Source organism: Tribolium castaneum, chromosome 1 (genome assembly GCF_031307605.1).
Source record: "Tribolium castaneum strain GA2 chromosome 1, icTriCast1.1, whole genome shotgun sequence".
NCBI classification, from domain to species: domain Eukaryota; kingdom Metazoa; phylum Arthropoda; class Insecta; order Coleoptera; family Tenebrionidae; genus Tribolium; species Tribolium castaneum.
In genome coordinates this window covers 8,428,801-8,454,475 of record NC_087394.1, presented here as the reverse complement: position 1 = coordinate 8,454,475, position 25,675 = coordinate 8,428,801, and the positions used below count along the sequence as shown (strand labels likewise).

The window sequence follows — 25,675 nt, the reverse complement described above, 5'->3', positions numbered from 1 at the left end:
ATAATAAAATATTCTAAAATTTATAAATTGTGAATTAAATAGTTGCGAATATTTTTTTCGGTGTAGTGTAAACCCCTTCGTTTGTTAAATTTTTTTTACGAGAAGCTAACTTTTGACTATTATACCATTAGTCTTATTCGTGAAGTCTGTATCCTATAATACATTTATAGAAATACATAAACTCAGAAATAAATTTCCTTTACAGTCGGATACACATGATTATAATACTAGATCAGCCAATCTAATGAAACTTCCGTATTGTCGTTTGGAAACTATTAAAAAAAATACACTTGACGTGAAAATTTATAATAAACTTCCCAACAGCATAAAAAATTTGACCGCAATGAAATTTAAGTATATTATTAAAAAATGTCTGTTACACTTTTGTTTTTATTCATTAGAAGAATATATGAATACACCTTCAGAAAATTTTTTCTTACACTGATATTTCCTATCTTGTGTTATGTATTTAAATGTAAATTATTGTTTTATACTCTTTCTTCCCTTTTTCTAACGAGCTACACAGTATGTTTATATTTTTGTACTTAAGTAGCAAATAAAGATTATTATTATTATTACGTATATTAAAACAATGACTTGATACAGAGAAACGTATAAATAATATGACTAATATACTTCAAGCTGTTCAAAAAATTCGAAACTACGAATTATGTTTTCAAGTCTGATTATGATTGCCTTTTAAAAAAGTTTGTGGTTTATAAAATTCTCAGTGAATCACTCTTCACCTCCATAACATAGTCAGTCATGTTACAAAAATGGGAAAATTCAACTCCACAATACCTAAGGTTTAAAAAGATTTTTAATTAAAAGCTGCCCAATTATCAAGGGATATGCGGATTATAATAATAATAATAATTTATTTGTGGCAGTAAAACAGTTACAATATAATTAGTTACAACAAGAAAAAAAATACGATAATAAAATTAAAATTTTCTACAAGTTGTTCCTACCAAACTGGACCAAAAAGCAGCAAAGCTGATCAAGGTTTTGGCCCAGACAATAAATGAGAAATAACAAAAAATAAAAATAAACAATGTGATAGAAGAAAAATAAAAAATATAATAATAAAAAAAACTAGTGAAAAAAAAACACATACGAAAAATAGAAAAATCATTTTGTAAGAAACAATTTGCATTTGTGTTTAAAATTGCTGATTTTAGAATTTTTTAATGTCAGAGGAACTTCATTGTGCGAAATATTGATGTTCTATATGATGGTAAAGATATGAGACCTTTGTGTCTTAGGTTTAGATTGTGAATATGGGTACGATATCTTAAGTTACGTTATAAATATGAGGAACATTGATTAATAATTAAAGATAAAAATTACCTAGGTATACACATTTTAACCCTAGAATTAAAATATTTTGGTCTTTCAGTAAAAAAAACGTAAAAATCTTGCAGTGGGATCACAAAATCAAATACAAACACAAAAATTTAAAAGGATGTGGACGTGTATGAAGAATAATAAATTGTAGTCCAAATGAATAATAAAATATTCTAAAAATTTATAAATTGTGAATTAAATAGTTGGGAATATTTTTTTCGGTGTAGTGTAAACCCCTTCGTTTGTTAAATTTTTTTTACGAGAAGCTAACTTTTGACTATTATACCATTAGTCTTATTCGTGAAGTCTGTATCCTATAATACATTTATAGAAATACATAAACTCAGAAATAAATTTCCTTTACAGTCGGATACACATGATTATAATACTAGATCAGCCAATCTAATGAAACTTCCGTATTGTCGTTTGGAAACTATTAAAAAAAATACACTTGACGTGAAAATTTATAATAAACTTTCCAACAGCATAAAAAATTTGACCACAATGAAATTTAAGTATATTATTAAAAAATGTCACTTTTGTTTTTATTCATTAGAAGAATATATGAATACACCTTTAGAAAATTTTTTCTTACACTGATATTTCCTATCTTGTGTTATGTATTTAAATGTAAATTATTGTTTTATACTCTTTCTTCCCTTTTTCTAACGAGCTACACAGTATGTTTTTGTACTTAAGTAGCAAATAAAGATTATTATTATTATTATTTCTATATTTTATAATTGAGGTTTTCTGGTGGCTTTTCTTAGCTTAAAACGTAGTGCTGGGATTTAGTTTAACACAGAATTCTTTTCTTTCACAGAAACTCTCAATTTGTGCTTTATTTTTCACTCCGAAAAATTCAAATGTGCTGTTGCAATTCTACTATGAACTGAAATGAGATACCTATACCTCTTTTAGTAAGGAATGAATTCGTATTAATTCAAACGGCCTTTTTTAATGCCTTAATAGCCTTCCTACGTCTAAATTTTAGTGAAAAAATTTCCACAAATTTTGTTAATTTATTGTTTTGAACCTAAAAATTTCGTAAAAATTACGTTTATGTTGAAGTTTGTTAGTATCGAATACTTCCGGTTCCTCAGGTCAGATAAGACTTATTTATTGAGTTTCAAATTTAAACTAACCATTCGTATCAAATTATTGAATGAGGTAGTCTAAAAGTTCAAAGTGATTGATGTTTCACTTGATTATAATGGCCGACCTTTAATGGACCAATCATATCCAAAAATATAATTTTTCAATGAATGAAAAAACTTAATGTGATTGGCTTTCCCCGTAATTCTAATGGCCGACCTCGGACGGCCCAATCAAAATGCTTGCAAATTTTACTACACTTACTATGTGCCGTACGTTAATTCATAAAGGGTCGACTGGATGAGTCTGTCTTTGTTGCGCATGTTGCATCTCACATCTTTAGTTTTTCATTGAATTCGACCACAAAGTGGCACAAGGGTAATGTAGGACGATCTGTTATCCCAAAATTGGGTTAATGGGAGGTAATAAGTAAGGAATGTTGAATTGAAACTCTTTGAGTAATATAAAAAAGGTTCAACTGACGAATTCTGGAAATTACGTCAAAGCGCATGCGCGCGCACTTTCAATTTGACAATTAACATTTCAAAAAAGTCTAACCTCAATAAAAAAGACGAAAAGTCGGTGAAAACTGTCCCAGGATATTCAAAAGTGCGAAAGGGGGTCATGTGGTAAGTAAATGTTGTAGTTCTAAAAATGGGTCAGGTTTTTTTTGCAATAAATCGAGGGGTAAACCGCAGTGGAAAACGATGTACAAAACTGAGGAAATCTTAAGGCCGCTTTTGGGGAAAATAATTTAATTTTGATCAAAACCCCATTCCGCTATTGTCTTTTGTTTTCCACTTTTTATGACATTTTGGTAAATTTTCAAAAACTTCATTATCCTCATGGTATCCTCACTATAAAAGACACACATTTGAAACGAAGACATGACGAAGACCAACCAAGACAAAAACATAAATTGCAACACTAAATAGGGAGATAAAAAATGATTTTTAGGCAAAAAGATCTTGAAAATTCTGGCCTCCCGCTTGTTTTTCGTGAAAGAAAAAATACCCAGTTATGTAATTCACAAAAATGCGAGTTGGCACACAAAACGTTTACCAAAATAATTCATTAGAAATGTGTTTTACAGTGGATTTTTCTGAGCATAGTATGATACTTGTGCACTATCATTGTCAGCAAACTGGGCTTGGTCACTGAATAATTTTTTTTGAATAAATAGGAATAGGACAAACTGAAATCTTCATTTTCCAAAGTCCTAGCTGTGTGTTTCCTTCTTTTGCAAAAAAGCAAATTTCTTCTAAGTTTGCTCCCAGGAATAGGATGTTGTCTATTTGGGAAACGTTGGGCAAACAAATTGTCAATGTCAAAGCTTGTTAAGCACTGTCAGCAACATAAGATAACTTGGATTGCAAATGCAAATCGTAATTGAAATTGGATCAAGACGTAAATGAAATTTGTTTTGTGGGTTGCATCGCCATATCGTCAGGCTCATTATCTTATCTGAATCGCCCTGTATAAACATTCAATTTTACACACTGCAAGAATGTGAACGCTTCAAAGTAGCCCTGGGAAATTTGGATCCCGAGTAAGAATGGTTGAACATATTTCGTTTTATGTTGTTTTATTTTTGGAAATTTAGGGACAGTTTAACTGATTCTGAGGGGGCGCCGGTAAATGAAGCTGGATTTTTATTAAGTTATTATTATTTTGTATGCTACGCTTTGATAATAATTAATTCAATAAATTATTTTTCTTCTACAATCTTTGATTTTTTTTAATAAACCTTATAAAGGATAGACCATATAAAAACGTCTCACACGTGCTAAAGTGGCCTAATAGAAAAACTGAGCAAACAGGCAAATTTTAACTTTTAACGAAGGTACTTTTAACGGGAAACAAGAAAAAAAATTTTAACGCAGGGCTAAATCCTTAAAATATACCTTTAAAAGCAGGGCTGTACAAACTTCAAAACAGGATAAAAGGCTTAAAAACAGTGTTTTGAAGGGGCCTTATTAGTAGTAACTGTATGTTAATGCAGCTAAACAAATGGTTAAAAAATATTGGCAAAATTGTTAAATCCTGCGTAAAAAATAATAAGGAAGATATGAAATTTTTGAGATTTCGCCAAATGTCAACTTTTATTTATAAGTCGAAAACAAAAGACGATAGCGGAATGCGGTTTTGAGAGAATGCGAGGTTTTTCTATAAACTTCTTAGTTTCGGAGATCCGATCTATCAACTTTCTGATCGCAAAACATTATTCAGACCTATGATGAAAGTTTTTGAATTGACAACAATCTAAAAAATTACGGTGAAGGAATGAATGCTCTGGAGGTAAGGTTAGCTATGTTTGCCATTTAAAATCTTTAATACAAAAAAAATTAAGAAACCTTTTATGGCCCTTTTATACACTAATGCCCAGTTTCACCCGCAACGGACATTACCGATCTCTCGCTCGACCAGTGGCGAGTCTAATTATAGTAACTACAGCGCTCAAGCACTCTTTTAGAATTTTTACTGGTTGTTGAGATTTGAGATTTATTGCTCTTCTGAGACTAATATAAATGTGCACAAAGTAATAGAAGAAAACTATAAAAATAAACGTTAAAAGATTTCCTTTGGTCAGAATATAAAAAATCCTTTGAACCTACGTCTAGAGATGCTTCCTGAAAATGAGGAACATAAGTCCTACTTTGGGAAAAAACTTTTGGAAATTGTTCCTAATGTCTCTCGTGTTTCCTGCTCACTTGGTTTTGATTATTTCTCCATAGCAAGTCCATTTTTAAGTGGTGTTTTTAAAAATAAATAATATGTTAGTGTGTAATTTATATTAGGGGTATATCCTTTATTTAGACAATCTTCAAGAATGTTCAGTTATCAACTAGCAACCCCTTCTTACAAATACTCATAGTGGGAGCAAAGCGTAAAAAATGAAAGAATATGTTTTTTTTAATCTTTTATTATTATTATTATTACATTACTACATTTTTCTTTTTGTAATTTTTCAGGTTGTACAAAGGTCTACACAAAGAGCTCACACCTGAAAGCACATCAAAGAATTCACACAGGTTAGTTGAATATTCTTAACTTAAAAAAATAGTTTGTTCACTTTTTGTATTTTCAGGAGAGAAGCCGTACCAGTGTCAGTGGCCTGAATGTGAATGGCGATTCGCCAGATCGGATGAACTTACAAGACATTATCGAAAGCACACAGGAGCAAAACCATTTAAATGTGCGGTTTGTGAAAGATCGTTTGCTCGATCGGATCATCTTGCCTTACACATGAAGCGACACCTTCCTAAAACATCAAAGTAATACTACTATCTGATATTTATATAACGTTTTACATACCTTATTTATCGTCACATTCCTCTCTACTATTCTCTTAAGGAGCGATCTCAACTACTTAGAAAACGTACATTTTGTTAAATTCCAATCCGCCTTATACCTCATGTTCACCGTCATGCCTTTTGTGACTTAGAGGCCTTCTCCAGTGTACTTAGAAAATATAAATGTGTATAATAATGCAAAATTTGTGATTTTAACTTAACACTTCTCCATCCACGCTTGACGTCGTACTATAGGTGATTGTAATAGATTTTTCAGTTTGTTCATTTATTTGGTTGTGAAGTTATTGTTATTTATGATAATGTTTATCAAATGAGCACTAATATCGTTAGGTAAATTTTCTTTAACATTGCCATCTGTTTTACCCAGTGTTGTGATTTCTGTTTTGTTCGAATGCGTATACACTTTTCAGTATATGAAGTTACCAAATATGTACGCTGAATTATGTACATAAAAATAAAGCAAAACTGACTAGAAACTAGTCAAGTAATTCCAATATTTGTAAGTAGGTTGTAATTATTATATTGCTACTTTGCGTATTTATATCGTAAGTATTATAGATGAGACACAAATTTTATTAACATTACTTTGTACTTCATGTTATTTATATGAATAGAGCAACTAGAGTACACAATATTTTAGGTAGAAATTGTTTTCATTTTTTAATTTTGTATAATTTACTTTTAATACAAGTTTATTTTTACCAAACTGTACTTCATTCAAACTACGGAGGACTATAACTTAAAAGACGAAACGAAATATGAAAAATAGTACGGCAGAGTAAATAGGAAATTTAATTCTCTACAACTTTGTTACACTTCTTTTGTATCTTCAACCGTATTCCCAGCGTTTTGATAAATGTGCAACGGTGTGCAAAGAATTATCAATTTATATTTTTGCGAACACTGCGAATACGGTTCAAGATACAAAAAAAGTATAAGGAACAATGTTGTAGAGAATTAAATTTTCTACAAAAAATTTCCAACACCATATTTTTATCTTTAATGGTTTTGGTATAAATTAACTTTCCAATGCTTGACCACTGGCAAAATGAAGCAAATCTGTCGCTTGAGCGTCTTTGAACGAATTTTGGGCCTAAATGGTTGAAGATGGGGACATAGTCCCGTGAAATTTTTTGTAAGAAATTTAATTCTCTACAACTTTCTTCCTAACATTTTTCTTGCATCTGTAACCATATTCGCAGCGTTTTGAAAAATATGGGGCAGAATGCAAATTAGTAAAAGTTTTAATTTTTTGAAAATATATTTTACGATCAAATTTTTTCATTATGTTTATGTCTTACTATTGAGAATTTAATGCTCTATTTGCCTGTAAAGCTATATCTATGACGGTAATGGAACAATTGCGCTCTCTGGCGACTTTTACGAAACTATCAAGAACCGGAACATTTATTTGAAGGTCGTTTCACATCCTAACCTTTAGGTCTCCGTAGTTCAAACGTACCGTCCAGCGCTACCAACCTCGCGGCGCCAAAATCCCCAACAAAATGGCTGCTCCGTTATTTAGCAGTGTATGAGTGTAAACAATTACGTTTCGAACGAGTGTAAATGAAATTCAAATATTTTTTTGTAAAAACAATAACTTAACCAACTGGTAATTGGTGAATAAATCATACAATAAATTCGTAAATTAAAAAAATGTTCACCGAGCCAGTGTTTGACAACAAATGGCAAAAATGTAAATTTTGCTCCTCAACTTTTGAAGAATTGAGCGACTATTTAACGCACATTGAATTGGTCCATAAAAACCACAAAACCAATTATTTATTGTCGAGTTTTATGTGTAGCGATTGTGGTAAACAATACAAAACCAAAAACGAGCTCACAAACCACATCAATTCCAAATGCGGGACTGTGAAACAATTCAAATGCAAAGTAAGGATAGTTGTTTTAATTGGACTATTAAGTATCATCCAATTTATTTCTTTATTAGATTTGTGGCCAGGAACTGATGTCTGCCGGTTCGCTCTACAATCACATGCTGAGACATAACGGAGTCCGAAGTTTCATGTGCAGATTTTGCGCCAAATTGTTTTTTACAGCAGGGCAGTTGAAAGTGCATGAGCGGATCCATACCCAGGACAAGGCCTACGTTTGTGAGGTGGGTGGTTCCCCAATTTTTTTATTATTTTTTTTTAATTGGGATGAGTTGTAGGTTTGTAATAAGGGGTTTTGTCACCGGCAAAGTCTCATCACTCACAGTACCATCCATACAGGGATTAAACCGTACCAGTGTGAGAATTGTGGGAATTCGTTTAGTTGTGTGGGGAATTTGATTAAACACAGGAAGACTCATGCGGATACGTGTGGTCTTATTCCGTTGACTACACACAGGGTTAAGCATCCTTCCACTAAAATTAAAGTTAAGATAAATACGCCGTCTAATTCGAGGCTGAAGACGAATGGACAAATGGACTTTGAAGTGCAACTGGAAGTGGAGAAGGAGTTGAATATTTTGAAGAGTGCTTTATGTAGAAATAATAAGACTGAAGGGAAGAAGGAAGCTACAAATGATGAACAGGTAATTTGAAATTTAATTATTGAAAGCACAGATTGAACGCTTTTTTTTTGTTTTCACTAACTATTTTTGTGCTCCATACCACACAATCATGTTTTGCTTCCACGAGCCACGAGAAGTCAATATTTCTAAATTTGCTTCAGTTTTTTCTCCCACAAGCTAATTTTTGTTCCCACCTATTTTTTCTGCCATTTTTTGCTCCCTTAGATATTTTTTGTGCCATTTTTTGCTCCCTCGAAAATTTTTTGGGCCATTTTTTGCTCCCACAAAAATTTAAAAAAATTTTCCAACTATTTTTTGTGCCATTTTTTGCTCCCCCGAAAATTTTTTGTGCTATTTTTTGCTCCCCCGAAAATTTTTTGTGCTATTTTTTGCTCCCCCGAAAATTTTTTGTGCCATTTTTTGCTCCCCCGAAAATTTTTTGTGTCATTTTTTGCTGCCACGAAAATTTTTTGTGCTATTTTTTGCTCCCCCGAAAATTTTTTGTGCCATTTTTTGCTCCCTCGAAAATTTTTTGTGCCATTTTTTGCTCCCACAAAAATTTAAAAAAATTTTCCAACTATTTTTTGTGCCATTTTTTGCTCCCCCGAAAATTTTTTGTGCCATTTTTTGCTCCCCCGAAAATTTTTTGTGCTATTTTTTGCTCCCCCGAAAATTTTTTGTGCTATTTTTTGCTCCCCCGAAAATTTTTTGTGCCATTTTTTGCTCCCCCGAAAATTTTTTGTGTCATTTTTTGCTGCCACGAAAATTTTTTGTGCTATTTTTTGCTCCCCCGAAAATTTTTTGTGCCATTTTTTGCTCCCTGGAAAATTTTTTGTGCCATTTTTTGCTCCCACAAAAATTTTAAAAAATTTTCCAACTATTTTTTGTGCCATTTTTTGCTCCCCCGAAAATTTTTTGTGCCATTTTTTGCTCCCCCGAAAATTTTTTGTGCCATTTTTTGCTCCCCCGAAAATTTTTTGTGCCATTTTTTGCTCCCCCGAAAATTTTTTGTGCTATTTTTTGCTCCCCCGAAAATTTTTTGTGCCATTTTTTGCTCCCTCGAAAATTTTTTGTGCCATTTTTTGCTCCCACAAAAATTTTAAAAAATTTTCCAACTATTTTTTGTGCCATTTTTTGCCTCCCCGAAAATTTTTTGTGCTATTTTTTGCTCCCCCGAAAATTTTTTGTGCCATTTTTTGCTCCCCCGAAAATTTTTTGTGCCATTTTTTGCTCCCCCGAAAATTTTTTGTGCTATTTTTTGCTCCCCCGAAAATTTTTTGTGCCATTTTTTGCTCTCTCGAAAATTTTTTGTGCAATTTTTTGCTCCCCCGAAAATTTTTTGTGCAATTTCTTGCTCCCTTTAAATTTTAAATTTAAAAAAAAGCAATGTTACGAGACATACAAAATTCATTTATTTTTGAAAATTTCGTAATACAAGTCAGGACACCGTGTCGTCTTCCTCTCCAAGCTGCCGCCATAGTTGTGCCTCTGGTGCCGCCTTGTTTTCCCGCCAAATCCTTTGCCAACACCTGAAAAATTTTGGGTCATAACAGTAAATGACAAATTTATCGATTTTATTGAATGAATTGAAGTTATTTAAAACCAAGAATTATTTTGTCTACGATCACTTATTATTTGATGTTCCATTTTTTTTGCAGTGTGCCAAACAAAATCTCATTGACAAAATACAAGAATGCATCCAAAGGAGCGACACTGAAGAGTCATTAAGTGAAAACAACTCCAATGAAAATGTTGAAAAAAATACAGCACTTAATGACACACCAAAAGAAGTTGCACAAGAGATTACGTTATCCACAGGTGGAGGAGTGAAAAGTACCAAAAGAAGACATGTGGAAAGGGATCGAAACTATGAAAATGAGATATCGAAATTTACAGAACAGACAAACTTTGGTACGTGTAGTCAATCCTATTCACAAAAAAAGCATACAACTTATCGTTACAATGTTAGAAAAATGTGGTCTATAAGGACATTGATTAAGTCCAGTTATCAGCAAGGTTTTAGCTCCACGTTACTAAGTAGCATCAGTTAAAAGATACATTTATGGCAAGATAATTTAGTCAAAAACTGTCTCCAAGCACCACTACTTGTACTCTTTTTTTGTGAATGAGACTGTACATACACACGCATCCCTAACTTTAATTAATGACCAAAAAAATTAATTTAACAGATGATGAAGGATTCGGTGATTGTAAATACTGTGGTAAGAGATATATGAACGTCCGTTGGCTTTACAAACACGTGAAAGAACATGAAAATAACATTCCAATCGGATCCGACCAATCAGGAATCCCTCTCCACAAATGTAGCTGTTGTAAAATGAGTTTTTACACAAAGGAAGAAAGTCTCATCCACCAACAAACACACCATGCCGATATTTTAAGTAAGTTACTTTAAATTACCTAGTTATAGGCATTGGCAACTTATGTTACCTGTTTTATGTCTGAATGGAAATTGAAAATACCGTTTTTCTGCTTTGGTTTCACAAATTGTTATTGTATTACAAAGAGAACTTTTGTGCAACTCCTTTTAGTAAAACTTTAGAAGTTGTATTGGCAGTCTCATCACTGTACTTTAGTGTGTGATCTGTCAACAGCGTCAAGTCGTTTTTTTGTTAAAACAGGAATAATTAACAAAATTAAGAGGACAGATTTTGATAAGTTAAACTAAACAAAGACAAGCAACAAAAATAGAAAGTAGAAAAAATAGTATATTACACTCGTTTTATTAAGACTTAATTGTGGCACTAATTCTATTGGAGCACTCCTTAGTCGTGCTCCAAAACCATAATAATATAATATTGTTTTATTATTGTGGGTTCGTTTTAAAATCTCCTGCGATGAAAAATAAGTAAAATAGTCACTTCGATAGAAAGAATCAAAAACCTGATAGATATTTGAACATTTTTCACACATCTTTCATAAAACCAAAAACTATTTTTAGACCTCTTTCTGTTCTATATTTTATCTTGAACTCCCCAAGAACATCTGAGAAAATTTGTAATGTTTTGATAAATTCGACAGTGTCACTTATAAAATCAAAAACTATTTTTTTTTTAAATAAGACCAAATGCTACTAGACAGGCAATTATGACGTCTTAAATCGAACTGTAAATCGAATTACCTTGAGTTAGAGAGCAGATAGATACAGAAAAACGGTATTTACTGTAATAAGTGTTTTCAGTTCAGTTTTCAAACTAAGTTGTTTTTTAAGTTGCCATTGCCTTTAGGTCAACAAATATGATACCTACAGTACAGTAATACCTCAAAAGTTCGAAGCTTTTGTAATCTGAATAATTATTATTTGATAACCCTTTCTTTGCAGCAATTGAGAGAAGAAGAATTTTTTTTTAATCAACGAAAAATTAAGCAACAAAAAATAAGTATAATAATTTCTACAATAAAGACAAAATAAATAAAACAATCGACTAGTTCGGTTCCCTATTGTAAATCATCAGGATCGCACAGAGTCCAGGACAATGTTAATAATTTTATTACAATAAATAATTTTGTAATTGTCCTCTCATTCTGCAGCGATCCTGATGATATTCAATATGGAACGAAACTAGTCGATTGTTTTCTTTTGCATTAACCTACATCTCATAATTATTTCAAGGGAGTTCCAACTTTTCAATTATTTTATTCTTAAATAATATGTGCTTAATTATTAAAAGTTCCACACGTTAAATCAAATTACTACTGCTGTTACTTGTTTGAACGTATTACATAAATAAAACTTAAAAATGCACAAAAATTCTACATACATTCTAGAAGTTTACTAAGTAATGCAGGTTTTTTGATGTTTTTGTTGACTTCATACTAATGAGGTATTACTGTACAGAGTGTTTCAAGTTTTATGGCTGAGGCAAAACTCAAGGGAAACGATAGGGAATTCATTTGATAATATGATGTTGTTTAACATTTTTAATTTTGGGAAAAAAACTCTAGTTATTGGCTTACATACTATAAGATAAAATTCCTTTAATTTTTAGAACCGTAATTGCTAAAATACAATTGTGTGAAAGTTGATTTTTATTTTTCGAAAATTCGTTATTGACGTTATTGTTAATATCAATTTGTTAAATTGTTAAATATTTTATTTGTTTTAGAATATCATTAGGTGAATGTAAATTAAGCACAAACAACTTTTTCTATGTTTGTGTTTAACTTCTCTTAACAAAACCTAGGAAGCTTTAGCGAAGAACATGGTGACTGTTTCCATCAAGATTTAAAGTCTTATAAAGATTTTGGAATAAAAATATGTTACTCAAAAATATGTAAACATTAAGATGAACTGACCTTGATTGTACAAAGGAAGAAGTCTGTAACTTTTTTGATGTTTCAAAAATTGTCAAATGCTGATACTTTATAATGAATATTTAAAAAACATCACGTCCTATTTTTTTTCGACTTCAATATTAGACTTAAGGTTAATTATTCTACCGACATACATTGGTTTTATCTACTGGTAAAAAAAGTTGTAAATTAATGTAATTTATGGTAATTGGTAATTGGTGAGAACAGAATTCCTTGACAATAGAAAAAGGTTCGCTATGGTGTTTTCAACCCTTCCGGTTCAAACATAGGGTTTAATAACAAATAACGCCAAAATTGATTTTTAATGTCTTACGGTAATACCTTAGAAATTTTGAACAATATCGAGGTATTAAAAGGTGGCGTAATTTTAATGCTATATGTGTAAAGTATCAATTTATTTTATTAATCAACTAGAAATATGTATTTATTTTTGCCTGGGCCATAAAACTTGGAACACTCTGTATTACATATACATGGTGTGTACAAATTGGCGCAGAAGCTCTTCAGTACGCTGTAGCAAACTTCAACAAACTCTATAAAAATAATTTTAAAAAATCGCTCAATTATTCTTTGCAGTATTAAGAAGTAAAGTGGAGATTTTCTCTCCACTAAAAACTAAAAATTATTTATAATAAAATAATCATCAACGGTAAATTTTCAAAACTGTGATTTTTATATCCAGAAAGCTAAAAAAGTAAAAAATTCTATAATTACAATAATAATTACAATAGTAACAATTAGAGTTCCTGTATTGGTCGCTAAATAATAAATAAATATTTATAAATAAGTCGCTTCAACTAACCGTTCTGAAAATATCCGCAAAAATTTATTTACTTATTTAATTGAGTGTTTCTAACGTAGAATGACCGGCGGAATCTAAATTTGCAAGAATCAAGTCGCTACGACTAACCGTTCTGAAAGTATGGGCAAAAATTTAGCCTTGTCAAAATTTATCGAAACCAAATAGTCTTCATTATTTTCCAACTATTTGGGGTCATGTTCTTAGAATTGAGTGTTTCCAACGTAGAATGACCGGCCGAATCCAAATTTGCAAAAATTAAGTCGCTACGACTAACCTTTCTGAAAGTATGGGCAAAAATTTAGCCTTGTCAAAATTTATCGAAACCAAATAGTCTTCATTATTTTCCAACTATTTGGGGTCATGTTCTTAGAATTGAGTGTTTCCAACGTAGAATGACCGGCCGAATCCAAATTTGCAAAAATTAAGTCGCTACGACTAACCGTTCTGAAAGTATGGGCAAAAATTTAGCCTTGTCAAAATTTATCGAAACCAAATAGTCTTCATTATTTTCCAACTCTTTGGGGTCATGTTCTTAGAATTGAGTGTTTCTAACGTAGAATGACCGGCCGAATCCAAATTTGCAAAAATTAAGTCGCTACGACTAACCTTTCTGAAAGTATGGGCAAAAATTTAGCCTTGTCAAAATTTATCGAAACCAAATAGTCTTCATTATTTTCCAACTATTTGGGGTCATGTTCTTAGAATTGAGTGTTTCTAACGTAGAATGACCGGCGGAACCTAAATTTGCAAGAATCAAGTCGCTACGACTAACCGTTCTGAAAATATCGGCAAAAATTTAGCCATGTCAAAATTTATCGAAACCAAATAGTGTTCATTATTTTCTATCTATTTGGGGTCATGTCCTTAGAATTGAGTGTTTCTAACGTAGAATGACCGGCGGAATCTAAATTTGCAAGAATCAAGTCGCTACGACTAACCGTTCTGAAAGTATGGGCAAAAATTTAGCCTTGTCAAAATTTATCGAAACCAAATAGTCTTCATTATTTTCCAACTATTTGGGGTCATGTTCTTAGAATTGAATGTTTCTAACGTAGAATGACCGGCGGAATCCAAATTTGCAAAAATTAAGTCGCTACGACTAACCGTTCTGAAAGTATGGGCAAAAATTTAGGCTTGTCAAAATTTATCGAAACCAAATAGTCTTCATTATTTTCCAACTATTTGGGGTCATGTCCTTAGAATTGAGTGTTTCTAACGTAGAATGACCGGCGGAATCTAAATTTGCAAGAATCAAGTCGCTACGACTAACCGTTCGGAAAATATTGTCAAAAATTTAGCCTTGTCAAAATTTATCGAAACCAAATAGTCTTCATTATTTTCCAACTATTTGGGGTCATGTCCTAAGAATTGAGTGTTTCTAACGTAGAATGACCCGCGGAATCTAAATTTGCAAGAATCAAGTCGCTACGACTAACCGTTCTGAAAATATCGGCAAAAATTTAGCCATGTCAAAATTTATCGAAACCAAATAGTCTTCATTATTTTCCAACTATTTGGGGTCATGTTCTTAGAATTGAGTGTTTCTAACGTAGAATGACCGGCGGAATCTAAATTTGCAAGAATCAAGTCGCTACGACTAACTATTCTGGAAATATCAGCAAAAATTTAGTCTCGTCACAATTTGTCTAAACCAAACATTCTTCATTATTTTTCAACTTTTCGGGGTTATGTCCTTAGAATTGACTGTTTCCAACGTAGAATGACCGGCGGAATCTAAATTTGCAAAAATCAAGTCACTACGACTAACCGTTCGGAAATTTGTCAAAATTTGTCTAAGCCAAACATTTATTATTATATAAATAATAAAGGAACTCTAGTTACAATAACTGTTTTGTGTTAGTTGATTCGTTAAAAATAACTATGGATTTTTAGAAGTTTTTGAACCGAGCTTCTGCGCTATTTTATATCCACACTATATGGAATACTATCAAATTCACTCTGTACAATTTTGCAGCATGTCACGAATGCGAGAAAATTTTCTCCAACCGCGACTCCTTACGCTCGCACCAGAAAGTCTTCCATAAAGGAGTCGGTCGTAAAGCTTACATCTACGTATGCGACAAGTGCGGAAAACAGTTCAAACAAAAATCCTACCTGAAAGCCCACGAAGAGCGAAACTGTGATAAAGGCCCCTTTTACGAATGCTCCATCTGCCAGAAACAGTTCTCCAGTGTTTACACCAGGAACAACCACATGCGGGTGCACGATCCGGAGAAGAAGCTCCTGTGCAAGTTCTGTGCCAAAAGTTTCCACTGGAAGGGACAGCTGAAGATCCATGAACGTAGTCACACCGGAGAGAAGCCTTTTGCTTGCTTGTATTGTCCCAAAGCTTTCGCGTATAGGGAAAGTCTGATTACGCACAGTACCATCCATACGGGGATAAAGCCTCATCTGTGTGAAGGGTGTGGTGCTAGGTTTTCCTGTATAGGGAATTTAATTAAACATCGGAGTAGTCATGCGAATGAATGTGGGGCTTGGGCTTACAAAACACAGAAACCTTTACAAAGTAATTAAATTGTACTGAAGTCTTTATGTGTTTTTTTTATCGCACCTTAAGCAATATTCTACACGATTTCTTACAAAAAAATGGGAAAATGTTGCCACCAAGCAGGAAAAAGAGGTAAAAAAAGAAAATTGAATCAAACCTCTACCACATGGGCGAGAAAAGCAATGAATTAATAAATAAGAGTTTTATTCCTTTAGTACTTACTAATTAGAGTTGTTCCTACCAATTCTTTGGTACGTTTGCGGATAAAATAGTATGTTATTCGGGGTCAAAGTGAGTATGTTGGACTACAGTGGTGGACAAAATAAAGTGGGACTTTTCTCACTTTCACAAAGAAAGTATTGAAATGGTGGAATTTTATTAAATGGCTGACGTAAAAAATTGCAAAATAATAAATTTAACAGACAAAATTGGCTGCAGCTCATTGAATGGTATGATTAAAAAAAATTTGCTTTTACTTGAAGTAGAAGCATTTACTGTAGTATTCGGAAGTAAAATTACCATTGGGGGCGCCACTGAGCTAGGTCGAAAACAGTAACCATAAATGGCGGGAAAATGTTTATTCGGATATTTTGAGCGTTGTACGAATTTTGGGGCTTCACAATTATTACATTGCCTATGCGGAATGATTATTGCATCTTTGAAGCAAGAAACTTATGTTGACAAATGAGAGATGACGAGGAAAACACGAATAACGAATGACTATTTGGTTCACTTTCTTTATTGGAAAATTATTACAAAGACATTGAAAAGCCTACCTTTTGGCATAATTTACGTTTAAATGTATCAGCAGTTGTTAATCTTTATTGTAGTTTTGTAAATTTACCGCAGCATTTCATGATTTTTTCAGTGGAAAATTCTAACCTAAAATTCACACACTTCACTAATTTATTGGTTTCTTGAGCCAAGCTTTGTGTTCGCTGTGATCTATTACTTATAATCTTCAATTAGACAACTGTTTGATAACACTTCGTAATCAAAATTTAAATATTTTTCACTTTTTATCCACTTTCAAGTTCCAACAATAAACACTTTATACCACGAAAAACTACAGAACCAAAGTCAACGCTAGTATTTACCACCATGTACTTTTAAAGTAATTCTTTCTACTGTAAGTAATTAACACTATACACGTAAAATTGTTGAACAATTCATTAAATGTCAGTTAAATGTGGCACTACGAAAATTTCTTTACTGTTTTCGACATAGTTCAAAAGTCATCACCAGAGGGCGTCTAGTTAATTTTATTTCCGAATAAACTATTACATAAAGTAAAAATTTCGGTGCGTAGTAAATGCGACAGCTTTCCTAATGTCAACTGATTGACATTTATTTTTTTATTTTTCGTAAAGTAAAAATAGTGTTAGGAATGGTGTTTGTAGCCTTGTGAGGATTCGTTAAGCCAGTGATATAGTACTTAAGTTTATGAGAAGCCTTCAGGGCTGACAGAATTAGGCAGTAAACGAATTCACACGTGTTAATTACCAAACTGAATGAATCTTGATTGGAGCATTTTGCTTTTATTTAATTAATTTTAAAAAAGTTTTCTAACAATAGTTAATAGTTATCATTTTGACCTTAAGTCAGAGTAAAAATAATGTTGGGAAACAAATGCAAAGGATGTTAATTTTTTATATTATTAGTATTAGTATTACTAGGTATTCAATCTGTAAGCCTTATTGCTCTGGGTCTCTGGGTATGCGCTATCCTTTTTGCAGATTCAGTTTTACGCACTGGTTTAGAAGAAAATCACTTTCTTGAAACCCAGGATAAACGAGATTTTTAAAAAAATATTTTCATTTTTATTACATTTTCTGATCCTAATTAATTTTCTATAGATTCTGGTGGTCTTGATCCATTTAACGTTCTCTCCATTAAAGCTATAAGAATTCTGCTTTATTTTAATCATAATATTTTACGTATTTGTCTATGATTTATATTATAATTGGTAAAAATAGCTGTTTTAAACAGTTTTTTGACAAAATCATGAAATCGAAATTACTCCTTGAGCAACTTCGCAAAAACTTTAGTAAATACTAAATGCTTATTAAGACATATAATAATATTGTATTAAAATATTATGGACAAAAGTCACTTTTTCGTACAAAAATTTTAGTGAAAAAAGACGCTTCTACTGAAAAAAACTTATTTGTCGAAAGAAACAATTATAATATTATGAAGATTGACTATCAGTTTTCTGTAATTTGAACTGAAATGGGCTTGAAGTTCTAAAGCAAGTTCTAAATTCTTCTTCAGACTTAGTTTAAAAATAAATTTGACACTTTTTTATTCCTTCGTAGCATTTAATTGTGGTCTGTCACATGATTATTTTGCATTTTCGTTACTTTCTTGTTAAATATTGGAAATTGCAGAGTTAATTACGCACTTTTTGTCTTTACAATTTACATCAAAAACTTTTTCTAATACAGAATTTGACCCTGTTTCTGTGTTTTCGAATCTACATTTTCATCTAGGATTTTTTGCCAACATTAAAAATATTTTTTCAAAATAAATCAAGCACTGGACCCAACTTTTTTTACTAAAATTCCTCCAAATGAATTGGCTTTGGCGCCAACGTTAAAACTATTTAACATGTCTTGCAAAAGTATTTACTGTAATCTGTTCCTAATTTTAAAATAAAAAAATAGGTATTGAATTATTCGTTTTTTTTTTAAATTCGTATTCATTAACATACATTCAGTTTAAAATGTGCAACAAAAAATTAAATGTCTTATCAAAGTTTATTGTCTTTTTTCCCATTTTTAACTACTGCTAATATGGACCATTATTGTTTTGAATACTTTGTTTTTTTTTAACAAGTATTGTCAAATTTAAAACTATAGATGTAAGTCAATTTTCAAAAATCTGCAACAATATTTTTTGTCCGCAACTGTATGTTCGCCACATAAAGTATCCCTTTAACTCCTGATAACATATTTTACTATTTCAACCATTTTCCTTTTTTCCCACGTCTTACAGTCTACGTTTTCAGAGCAACGAATTTAAAAAATGGGCGTATTTAAATCATGATTAGCACGAAGCAAACGAAAAAATGTAGGCAGATATAGCATTAAATTCTTAATAGTAATAGACAAAAATTATATCGTGAATTATATTTAAAAAAAAAAAAAAAACTTTTACCAATTTGTACTTTCCCATATTTTTCAAAACGCTATGGATACGGTTACAGCTCCATTAAAATTTAACACTCAGGCTCTCCTGAATACATTTCAAAATAAATATAACTTATAATGTAAAGAAAGTAAAATTACATTTTAAAATTGTATTGTATTGTTTTGTTAAATTTTGTTAAAAACTTTAGTTTTTTCTTTGTTTTGTTTGTGAAGTTCATTTAAAATTCTTCATAAAAAAACGTTCTACCAGTTTTATGTAAATGTTTTGAAAAATATTTGAAGAAAATTTTGTAAATACTTATATTTATATTTTAAAATTTATAATAGAAATTCTGTAAGGCACTGTGATCAAAGTGATCTTTTAAGAAATGTAAATGAAAGCACTTTATTAAGTAGGAGAAATGTTCTATGTATTATTTTTCTGCAAAAACTTTTACGTGGTGAGATTATCTTCTGAACATTGTAGTACCTAGAGCTAACAACCGAAATCCTCATACATTTTATTTTTCCACCCCTGATACCTTTCATCATCTGAATTCTCCACTTTTTAAATGTTTTAAATTATATAATAATATTACAATAGATTTAGATATTTTCTTCAATAATTTCCAAACTAAAACTGTAAAGGTCAAGCTTCTAGAATATTTTTCTTCCTAATTTATAATGTTTTGTATAATTTAATTGTCTCACTTTTGTTCTTTTTTGGTATATTGTATTGTTACTTGTCCACTTTAAACTAATAAGTCTGTTGGAAATAAATTATATAAAAACGCTTTAAAAAGAGAATAACGCAAAAAAACGCTTTCAATGCATGAAAACGAGTGAAACGCCAAGTTAAGCCAAAACTCCAAATAAACAATTCTCTTTCCACTTACATTTACAAAAATTGTTCACAAAGTCCACCTTGACTTCCAATATGCGACTTGTCCTTCGACTTGGTGCAAGGTCGCAACCCTTACTCTGAAGCTGGGGAGTTAACTGCCAGGTACTTATTGAGGGAATTTTTTCCACAATCTCAAGAAGACGACGTTCGAGGCCCTTATTTGTGAATTTCACGCTGATTACGTACAAAACAAACCGAAACAAAACTGGTCACGACGGACTTTTTTCGCGGAACAATGTGTGAACACTTAAAACAACACCATCTGCACTTCCGTAACACTGGACCATATCGGTCATTTTAAGATTTGTGTGATTTCTCATGATCATGATGCGCTGACTCACAAATCAAAGCCGAACTAATCTGCACCGTAATACAGCGCACTGGCGATAACACAAGTTTTTGCACATTTTATGCGTTGGACGCGATAAGTTTTTCATTTCTCGACTCTTTTAAATGTAGTTTTACCAGTGGCGTACTCATCTTTTGTGCTTAAATTTTACATCGGATTTTTGGCTTCATATCGAAGCATCGCCCAAAAGGAAATTTACGTGATGTTGCGAAAGACAGTTTAATAGCTCAGTCAAATTAGACAAATCGGTGGAAAAAATTACTAGAGAGTTGGAGTTTTTTTTAAAAGCTTTCTTTACACTTGGGTAGACATATATCAAAAGTCCCCGAGGTTGGGGGGCGAGCTCGAGGAGGGGGAGTGGGTTAAAGCAGTCTTTTTTTGGTTTTTTAGCTTATATCCCGGAAACTGTTACTCCTATCAATTTTTATATTCTTACTAAAATTAAAGCTGATAAAATTTCCTACAAAATGGTTATATGCATTTTTCTTGTAGGACTAACCATAAGCGAGTTATAGGGCTAGAAACAATTAATCTTTTAAAAAAAGAATGTCTTGTGATTTAAAAAACTGACAAAAAACTGAATTTATTGAGTCCTACACTTCATTAGAGAAGAAAGGGGGAGACATGAGGGTCACAGCAGTCTTCAGAGTGGTCTTTAGATGCTGCATTTTCGTCTTTTTCTCAAACATTGAAAACTGAATTACAGTTTTGTTCAGTAAAATATTAATAAATAGATAATTTAATATAGATTTTATGAATAAATCTTATAATAAATTTTTAGTTATACTAAAATACTCAGGCACCTCTTTATTACCTCTTTATTATGTATCTGAAATTCTAAAAAAAAATCGTATATGATTTTATTGTATAGAAGAACGTTTTGACCAATTTTTAAAATGTTTACTTGTATGATGTGTTTTTTCACTTTCGCTTAGTTAACTATAGTCTAATGTCAACGATTTTTTGTCTATAGTTGTATTTTGAGGTAGTGCATCAAAGTGCCTAATTAAATTTTCTAAAAAATATGTCGTTGATTTTTAATTTGCGTTTTGATATTGGAACAGCTTTTTTCCCATGAATTTTAGTAGAATTGTAAATCACTTCCACAAAAGGTCTCTATCAGGATGGTGGTTTTCAAAAATTTATTGCATTTGTCGTAAAATTTGCACGCGATCATTGTTGGGTCTGAAGGTTGAGGCAGCTGGTAAGAATTTTTCAGGCCCGGATTTCCATTTATTTTATCTGTTTATTGCAAATGGAATGTTAATCTTTAAATCTTGCGGCAAGGGCTCATGCGAATTGTAAACGAAAAATTCGTTTGTGCTTAGACCAAAATAGTCATCAATTTAAACATCTGAGGTAATATTTTAATAAAAACATTTTTAACAAGTTAGTGTGCTTATTCCGGTCCTGGCTTTAAAATTGCACGATGGGACCGTGCCGCTAGTTGTAAAATTTCTGCAGTTATTACTGTTATTGGGGTAGGTAGTGGGTCCTTTTGTCGCGGAGATTTATTACTACTCAATCTTGTCCCTCATAAATTAGTTAAATTCCCGATGAATAATATCAGAATGGCTTTTAATCAAATTCTAACGATTTTTTTCAAGTCAAATTTTTCCAGAATAATTTTATTTCGCATTTCCGATCCATTGATGTAAAAAACAGCCAATGTGATTTTTTGGTCAAATAGTTTTTTTCTTTTTTATTGAACAAATAAATTAATAGAAAAAAAAATTAAAGAAAGTTTTTCCCTCCTAGCGAGATTGGATATCAGTGCAGTGGAAAATATTTATTTCATATTTTTTTTCTCTCTTCTAAGAGATGTAAAGTGCCTGAGTGTAAAACTTGACGAACGCGGTACAGTATAACGTAGACACCAAACTTCAAAAACTAGTAGCTCGCTTACAGTTAGTCCTACAACAATAAGGCTAGGACCATTTTGTAGGAAATTTTATCAACTTTAATTTTGGTAAAAAGATCAAAATTGATAGAAGTGACCGTTTCCGAGATATAAGCAAAAAAAACAAAAAAGACAGCTTTAGCCCCCTCCCCCTCCTTGGGGACTTTTGATAAAGAAAGCTTTTAAAAAAAATTCCAACTCTCTAGGAATTTTTTCCACCGATCGCCTTATTTTTGTCTAATTTGACTGGGCTATAAAGAGTATAAAGGAATTTAGACTAACTCTGTATATTTAAGAAAGCTGTTTTCAAATTATAAAGAAGATGGTACAGCGTCTGATAAATACTTTATTAATTATTAAATAACATTTTGAAAAAAAAATTAAATTTCCGTTAGCAGGGTTTTGTTAAGTCTTAAAGTTATATAGATAAATTTTGTTCTAATGGGTAAAGAGAAATTGGTGCACCTAACTTCTAATTTAATCAAAGGTTATTGTTTGAGCATAAAAGAAAATTTTGAAAAAATCCACTTCTTCACAAGCAGATGCGTTAAAGTTTATTTCGAATTCTTTAACTTTGTAGAATAATAATACTTAAGTAAATAAACATCTTATTTTAAAGTCAGACAAGTCTGTTAAAGTGTGTTTTCACGGATCGATTTTACTTGATCTAGAAAACTTTAATGAAAATCAACGTAAAAACATAATCAAATTAGGTCATAAGTTTTGTTAATTAACTACAATTAATCCGTGAGAACGCGCCTTTAAATTTAGTAATACTAAAAAATATGCTTATTAAATAATATTTCAAAATAATTTACAGCTTAATTTTGGAAGTAAAGAAATTGAAAGTAGTTCTAACAAAAATTATTAATGTAGACGATACTTCAATTTCATCTGTAAGAATTGTAATGGAAAAATAAGTTTCAGATTAAAAACTTAATACATAGTCAAAAATAAAGATAGTGCAAACACTTTATTCAAAAAGAAAAAACGATTATTAAATTACCAATTACATATTTAACAAAACGCTGCAAACACGGTTAAAGAAAAAAGTATAAAGGACAAAGTTGTAGAGAATTAACTAAATTTCTTATAAAAAAAGTCCACGACACCATATTTCTATCTTCAATAGTTTAGGTATAAATTAATTTTCCGATACTTTATTAGTGGTAAAATGAAACGAAACCGTCGCTTAAACTTTTTTAAACATCATTGAGGATTTTTTTTAAAGGGCATTTAATTTTCTACAATTTCCTTTCCAATATTTTTCTTGTATCTTAACCCGTTTTCACGGCGTTTTGAAAAATGTGGGACGAAACGTAAATCTTATATTTTTTTCTCACGTTTCTCGTGAAAATTTAATCGTCACTTTATCTCAGTCTGCTAAGAATGCAAAGCTTAATAGTTCTGTATTTTTTCCAAGAAATTACTTTAAAAAGAAATATACTTTTGCGTAACCGACTTTTATTTAAAAAATAAACCACAATATCTCGTAATACTTTATGGTAAGGAAAAACCTGAAACAATCAAAACGTTACAAGAAATTTTGACAACTTCGAGACTTCTATTAGAATATCTTCATCGTCGCTTTCTGACTCCGTAGCTGAATAATTCAAATCTGAACTAGCTACACTATTTTCCCAATCGGAATTTGAGTCAGAATCGACCGCCGTATCATCTTCTAATTGTTTATTTGATGTTATCACATTGGGGAACATCTGGAACAAAATCAATCAATTTTATTTACGCACAATTGAAATCAATTAATAAATTACCACATCTATATCACCAGTCGAGGACAATGGGTTATGTAATAAATTAATTTTGACACAAGTCATTGTAGTGAGTACACTTTCCGGAATCGAATAAAATTCGTTAAAGCGCAAGTGGAGGTATTTCAACTGTTTTAATTTGGATATATTTGAGGGAATATAATGAAATTTGTTTTCAGTCAAGTTGAGGTGTATTAAAGACTGTAACTTATCGAAGTCTTTAGGAACTGTGTACAATTGATTATCTTCTAAAGTAAGCCACCTGAAAAAAATCAACAGTAATATCCATCACAAGAGGGCGAGGTTAAATTGAAAATTATTTTCTAATTTATCGAACTCTCCTGTGCTTTTATGTGGATTTTTTTTTATTAATAGGCATCATGAAATTATATAATATTTAATTGTATCTGTTTTTTTAGAAAGTTTACACAGTAGGCGCTAGTAGATAAGTAATTAATCTCACGAGAATAATAGTTATTTATTATACAAGACGATAAAATCTGATTTTAACTATGAGAAGGTTTTGAGAAGATAATGGTGCATTTTATCGTGTAAAATACAAAATTTTATTTCTCCTCCATTTTTTTCGATTATTTCGAATTACTGAGTTATTTTGATTAACAATTATAAACATTAAGAAATTTAACAATAAAAAATACTTTAAAAACAACAATAGTTGCGAACTATATTTTTCTAGGCGACAAAATTCCGTTTTACCATAAAGTAGACAGTGGATAAAATACGATTTTATCCAACCAAAAGCATTAACACACTCGGCTTCGCCTCGTACTACTTTTTCGTTGATAAAATTCGACCTTGTTTCACAAGAGAGTGGAATAAAGTAAAAATAATTTGTCGATTTTTCGAAAACTAAAATTCTTTAATTTTTGGGTAAGTGTCATACTTACCTCAGTTGCACTAAATTACAGATTCCATCTGGTAACTTTGTTAACAGGTTATGCCGAGCCCCCAAGGTTTCCAACTTTGTTAAATTACCAATTTCTTCAGGTAAAGACTCCAGATAGCAACGGTTACACCATAATGTTTCTAACGAAGTTAAATTTCCAATATCTCTAGTCAAGTCTTTAATCGGATTATGGCTTATGTTTAGAGTAATCAACTGAGGCAAATCCTTGAGTACTTCAGGGAAACGATCGAAGTTATTGTACTCCAGAGACAAATTTTGCAAATTCTTGAGCTGTCCGAGACACTTGGGCAGTTCAGTGATTTGATTATGACCAATGTTTAGATATGAGAGGTGGACACAGCTCACCAACAAGGGGGGAAATTTGACAAGGTCGTAATCATCTAGCGCTAAATTCGTTGCTTTAGTTCCATGAGCTTTTTCTATTTTTGCCAAAACCCGGTTTCGCTGAATGTAATCGTACACTGGATTCATTTTTGGAAGCATTTAGAGGTTATGTCGCACAAACTCACTGATTATTTACACAACTTGTACACAAGCACACATTTTTGAATAAATAAGAATCCAAAAAAGAAAACTGGGGGCCCGAGCCCCTACACCATTCCCAACACAAAAAAACACACAAACAATAATTTGTTTGTTGTCACAAGTGGCGCTTTGACATTTGAAGTAGTTCAAATCAACCAAACATTTTCGTATCATATGGTTCGAACGAAACAAACAATAAATAAAATAAATAACAAAACTGAAAAATTAGCGTTCGTTTGTACTTAA

The 25,675-nt window shown here is 31.5% G+C and overlaps 3 protein-coding genes and 1 long non-coding RNA gene across 5 annotated transcripts in view; 2 read left to right on the top strand and 2 right to left on the bottom strand.

Annotated features, from left to right (window-relative positions):
- LOC103313193 (dendritic arbor reduction protein 1) overlaps window positions 1-6,462 on the top strand; it is a 215,162-nt gene extending 208,700 nt beyond the window's left edge. For both annotated transcript variants that reach the window (XM_008195799.3, XM_015978401.2), the window contains 2 exons: window positions 5,415-5,474; window positions 5,531-6,462. In XM_008195799.3, coding sequence (XP_008194021.1) covers window positions 5,415-5,474; window positions 5,531-5,721 — 251 coding nt within the window. In that variant the 3' untranslated portion in view covers window positions 5,722-6,462. The remainder of the gene's footprint in view (window positions 1-5,414; window positions 5,475-5,530) is intronic.
- Window positions 6,463-7,227: 765 nt separating this feature from the next.
- On the top strand, window positions 7,228-15,962 carry LOC103313190 (zinc finger protein ZFP2). The gene is made up of 6 exons (XM_008195790.3): window positions 7,228-7,649; window positions 7,708-7,875; window positions 7,930-8,295; window positions 9,933-10,185; window positions 10,464-10,676; window positions 15,387-15,962. The coding sequence occupies exons 1-6, from the start codon at window positions 7,413-7,415 to the stop codon at window positions 15,944-15,946; spliced, it is 1,797 nt and encodes a 598-aa protein (XP_008194012.1). The 5' UTR covers window positions 7,228-7,412; the 3' UTR covers window positions 15,947-15,962.
- LOC135267927 (uncharacterized) lies at window positions 9,664-20,493 on the bottom strand. The gene is made up of 3 exons (XR_010336330.1): window positions 19,948-20,493; window positions 15,527-15,852; window positions 9,664-9,803 (listed from the first exon to the last, which is right to left on the bottom strand). It is a non-coding gene; the product is annotated as an uncharacterized LOC135267927 (long non-coding RNA).
- Window positions 20,494-23,648: 3,155 nt separating this feature from the next.
- LOC656976 (uncharacterized protein) lies at window positions 23,649-25,594 on the bottom strand. The gene is made up of 3 exons (XM_963469.5): window positions 24,885-25,594; window positions 23,980-24,238; window positions 23,649-23,922 (listed from the first exon to the last, which is right to left on the bottom strand). The coding sequence occupies exons 1-3, from the start codon at window positions 25,385-25,387 to the stop codon at window positions 23,731-23,733; spliced, it is 954 nt and encodes a 317-aa protein (XP_968562.2). The 5' UTR covers window positions 25,388-25,594; the 3' UTR covers window positions 23,649-23,730.
- Between the last annotated feature and the right edge of the window lie 81 nt (window positions 25,595-25,675).